Source organism: Rhinopithecus bieti, unplaced genomic scaffold (assembly GCF_001698545.2).
Source record: "Rhinopithecus bieti isolate Rb0 unplaced genomic scaffold, ASM169854v2 scaffold_33302, whole genome shotgun sequence".
Classification (NCBI taxonomy): domain Eukaryota; kingdom Metazoa; phylum Chordata; class Mammalia; order Primates; family Cercopithecidae; genus Rhinopithecus; species Rhinopithecus bieti.
Window position 1 is genome coordinate 561,696 of NW_016814366.1, and position 5,047 is coordinate 566,742.

At 33.9% G+C, this 5,047-nt stretch overlaps 1 protein-coding gene across 1 annotated transcript in view; it reads right to left on the minus strand.

Moving 5' to 3' along the window:
- The window catches only part of DYNC2H1 (dynein cytoplasmic 2 heavy chain 1), a 384,617-nt gene that overhangs the window by 276,337 nt on the left and 103,233 nt on the right, over positions 1-5,047 (minus strand). Inside the window, 3 exon segments of the mRNA XM_017850085.1 lie at positions 2,851-2,918; positions 2,921-2,977; positions 2,980-3,008. Coding sequence (XP_017705574.1) covers positions 2,851-2,918; positions 2,921-2,977; positions 2,980-3,008 — 154 coding nt within the window.

Consider the following 5,047-nt stretch of genomic DNA (forward strand, 5'->3'; position numbering starts at 1 on the left):
AAAAAAAAAAAAAAAAAAAAAAAGGAAAGATATCTCATGCTCATGGATCAGAAGTATTAACATTGTTGTGGCTGGGCGCAGTGGCTCATGCCTGTAATCCCAGCACTTTGGGAGGCTGAGGTGGGTGGATCACTTGAGGTCAGGAGTTCCAGACCAGCCTGGCCAACATAATGAAACCCCATCTCTACTGAAAATAAAAAATTAGCAGGACGGGGTGGCAGCTGCCTGTATCCCCGCTACTCAGGAGGCTGAGGCACAAGAATCACTTGAACCCAGGAGTTGGAGGCTGCAGTGAGCCGAGATTGCACTATTACACTCCAGCCTGGGCAACACAGCAAGACTCCAACTCAAAAAAAAAAAAAAAAGAAGTATTAGTATTGTTAAAATGGCCATACTACTCAAAGCGATCTACTGATTCAATGTAATACCTATGAAAATACTAATTACATTCTTCACAGAAATTAAAAAAAAAAATCCAAAAATTTGTTTGGAACCACAAAAGAGCCTGAATAGCCAAAGCAATCCTGAGCAAAAAGAACAAAGCTAGAGGCATCGCACTACCTGACTCCAAAATATACTACAAAGCTACAGTAACCAAAACGGCATGGTATTGATATAAAACAGACACACAGACCAATGGAACAGAATAAAGAACACAGAAATAAATTCATGTATTTACAGTCCACTGATTTTCAACAAAGGAACGAGAAAATATATTAGGAAAAGGACACCCTATTCATTAAATGGTGGTGGGAAAATTGGATATCCATATGCAAAAGAATGAAACTAGACCTCCCTCTGTCATCTTACACAAAAATCAATTCAAAATGGATTAAAGACTTTAACAAAAGACCTGGAACTATAAAACTTGTAGAATAAAACATTGAGGAAATGCTCCGGGACATTGGTTTAGGCAAAGATTTTATGGTTAAGATCTCAAAAGCATAGGCAACAAAACGAAAATAGAAAATGAGACTATATTAAAGTAAAAGCTTCTTCACAGCAAAGGAAACATTTAACAGAGTGAAGAAACAACATGTTAAATGGGAGAAAATATTTGCAAACTGTTCATTTGACAAGAGGCTTAACATGTAGAATATACAAGAAATTCAAACAACTGAACAACAACAACAACAAAGAATTCCATTAAAAAGTAGGCAAAGGATCTGAATAGATTTTTTTAAAAAAAGACACACAAATGGCCAACAGGTATATGAAAAATTGTTCAACATCACTAATCACCCTTTGATCATTATACATTCTTGCATGAATCAAAATATCACATGTACCCCATAAATATCAATAAAATTATCAATATCTATAAAATTTTAAAAAATAAATCCATAAGACTTGAAAAAAAGCATCACAGAAAAGCTAAACAGATAAATACATATTTGATAGTTTTAAACACTGAACTTAATAAAAAATACTTTTTACCATTACATTACATGGGAGAGAAAAGAGCAAGAAAGGAAAACTAAACCTTTTCTAATTTCAGTCTCACTGACTGGGAAAAAGGACTCGAGTCACTCTTTTTTATACTAGACATGACCTGATTTTGTCTATCTAATATTCACTTTTCTTGTAAGAGACTGCCTCACACATGGTTCTGGTGGGCTGTCATTCACTTGCCTTACCTGCATTTTGGGTGGGCATTTGACCCTGGCCTGGCCATTGATGGTACCCCATCCTACTATTCAAACAACAGAATAATGAACCCAGGGATGTACATGAAAAAAATTCTTTATCTTCTATCGTGTTTTTATCACCTAACAAATCAGAAGATTTGGGGAAAGAGTAATGGCAAAAAAGGAATCTAACTAATATTTATTGAGCACCGAACATAAAGTACAGGTAATAAGCTAGGTTATTTCCATATGAATTTTATCTAATATACTCACATACAATTATCATTGACCCAATTAAGCTGCAAAACAGTAAGTTAAAGTAATTTATCCAAAGTACCATAGAGAACTAAATCAGGAAATCAATCCTCCCAAAAGCCTCTATAGTTAGTACCTTAATATAAATGAAAGTGAATCATTAGAAATGATAAAGATAATTATGTCAATTAAGATGGAGCCTACTTTATTAACCTAACAAAGGGAAACTAGAACTTCAGAGAGGAAGTGTTCTCTAACAACTTCAGAGGCTGACATTCTAATGTCACATTTAAGTTAAAGCTCTATAATTAGAGAAATACGGAAAGAAAACTGTTCAGAATGTACTAAGTGACATGGATTAAAACATTACTTTATAAAATATAATTTTAATTTTAAAGGTTATTATAAAGTATAATCTTGGATATTATGTTTTAATTAATAACAGGGTTTTCTTCTTTTATTATTAATTTATTTTACTTTGCCGTAAGTTATTGGGGTACAGGTGGTATTTGGTTACGTAAGTTCTTTAGCGGTGAATTGTGAGATACTGATGCACCCATCACCAGAGCAGTATACACTGCACCATATTTGTTGCCTTTTATCCCTCCCCACCCCACTCTTTCCCCCAAGTCCCCAAAGTCCACTGTATCATTCTTATGCCGAATAACAGTTTTCTTAATTTCTAAAAATGTTTTCATGTGAAAGAGTCTCTTAAAGAGAGTACCATAAGCTATCAAAACCCATAAATGCCAACCAGTGAAGAAAAGAAATAACCATTGAATTAAAAAAAATACAAATCACTATTAAAACCTAGAGGGCAATATAAGCACGAAAGTGAGACTGTTTTCCAAGGCTTTTAATACATTTATTAATACCGGATATAATGCCACCTGCAACATAACATTGTGATTTACAAAACTCGTTTCCTATATATAGATAAAATAATTCAAGATTACCAATACTATACCTGCAAATGACTTTGTCTTTTTAATAATTCCTTTTTCTTGCTGCTACTAATGGCAGAATACACATGTAAAAGGTCATATATCGGCTTGGTGTAGCACCATATGCTTTACAAGATTCATGGATTAATAAAATGATTTTAGAAAATCAGGATTAACTAGAAAAAAATAGAAAATAAAATAACTTATATGCATGACTCATTAAAATAAGAGAAAATATCCTAATGATTGTTATTTTATACAAGATACTTCCATGCTATATAATTATAAATATGAGATAGCATCTTTGCTTAAAGATGCACAAAAGACAACTATTCACAGCTCCCATCTTCTTAGGAATTTTGAATTCTCTAGTTTTAGTAGCATCTATTCATCTACTGTTATATATTTTCCCTGAACATCTTTATTGTTGCAAGAAAAATAAATCTACACGTTGTCATAATATATAAATTAATTGGGACTATATAACACATGTACAGTAATCCAAAAGTGAGCTAAATACAATCTGCTGAACAGAAAAGCAATATACAAAATACCTATCTACTCCCATCTGATACAGGGAGAAACAAGACTTCAAATAACAAAAAGTTAAGAATAAGTTCACATTAGATTCAATATATCCATGATCAAACACATTATATTCCTCTCACTGACACAATTTGCATCTGTATTCCCAGCCCCAGTGAATGAAATCAATTTGTAATGAATATTCCAAGACAGAACCCCAAGAAACATCCTTGACTCTTCCTTCTTGTGTGCCACAGCCATTACGTAATCATCAAGTCTCATTTAGATTACCTCCTAATATCCGCCAAGCCCATTCCTTCCTCCATTCTTATTACCTCTTCTTTGGTTTAGGCCTTCATCTTGTCTCTCTTAGATTACTACAACATACTTCTAAAATAATGTAATTGATTTTGGTTTCTCCTATTACAAATCTATTTTCCAATAACTGAAGAAAGGGATATATAAAGATATTTCCGGCTGGACGTGGTGGCTCACGCCCGTAATCCCAGCACTTTGGGAGGCCGAGGCGGGCGGATCACGAGGTCAGGAGATCGAGACCATCCTGGCTAACATGGTGAAGCCCCGTCTCTACTAAAACTACATAAAAAATTAGCCGGGCGTGGTGGCAGGTGGCTGAGGTCCCAGCTACTCGGGAGGCTGAGGAGGGAGAATGGTATGAACACGGGAGGCGGAGCTTGCAGTGAGCGGAGATTGCGCCACTGCTTTCCAGCCTGGGCTAAAGAGTGAGACTCCATCTCAAAACAAAACAAAACAAAACAAAACAAAACAAAACAAAAAACACATTTCTGTTTCTAAAACAAAAATCTGGTTAAATCTCCTTTTAAATCTCTCAATAATGACCTATCACCTGCAAGTTAGAATCCAAACTCCTTAGCATAATGCAGAACGCTCTTCATTACCTGACCATGCCAACCTTTTCCTCACTCTTCATCTAGTACTTACTTATACATCTTATGTTTCAGCCCTTTAGGCTGTTTATAGTTTCATAAAATGCCTGTTTCACTTCTCCAAACCTTTCCCATGCTACTCACTCTAACCGGAATGACTTTCTCAAACTGCCTGTCTGGACAATGTCTATTTTCTATAATATCTGCTAAAGTTTTACTTTCCAATATATTTCATATAAACTTCTACCATCACTTATCTTGCTATATCAGAGATTTATGTTTATATATAAAATAATTCTCACTATCACTGGACTATGAGCTACTAAGAGATCTCTAATATCCAGCCCAGTACATAGTATAAAACAAGTTCACTAAATATTTGATTATTAGATGGTTAAATAAATAAATAAGTGAATAAGCTATGGTACAAAAATAAAGACCACAATCAAAATTGATTTGAAGTAAAAGAAAATAATGAGAATATTATAGTTAAGAAAAGATTAAGTCCATACTCAAAGAATATCATAAAACTTTTTCATATATAAATTATAGAGTTCTGTGCCATATCTAAGCGATAAGCAAATATGAAAAGTTTAGGGGGCTTGCCAAAGACTCTAAACAATTTAAGTAGGTCCTTCAAATCACTCAGGTAAGAAAAATAATTTTTTAAATTTGTTGAACTCACACAGTAGATATTCCGTTGGATTCTATGTTAAATGACATAACCTTAATGTAAAAATAAAAAGGGCTTCAAAATTTTGTTTGCATCAGAAGAAATCTAATTTTG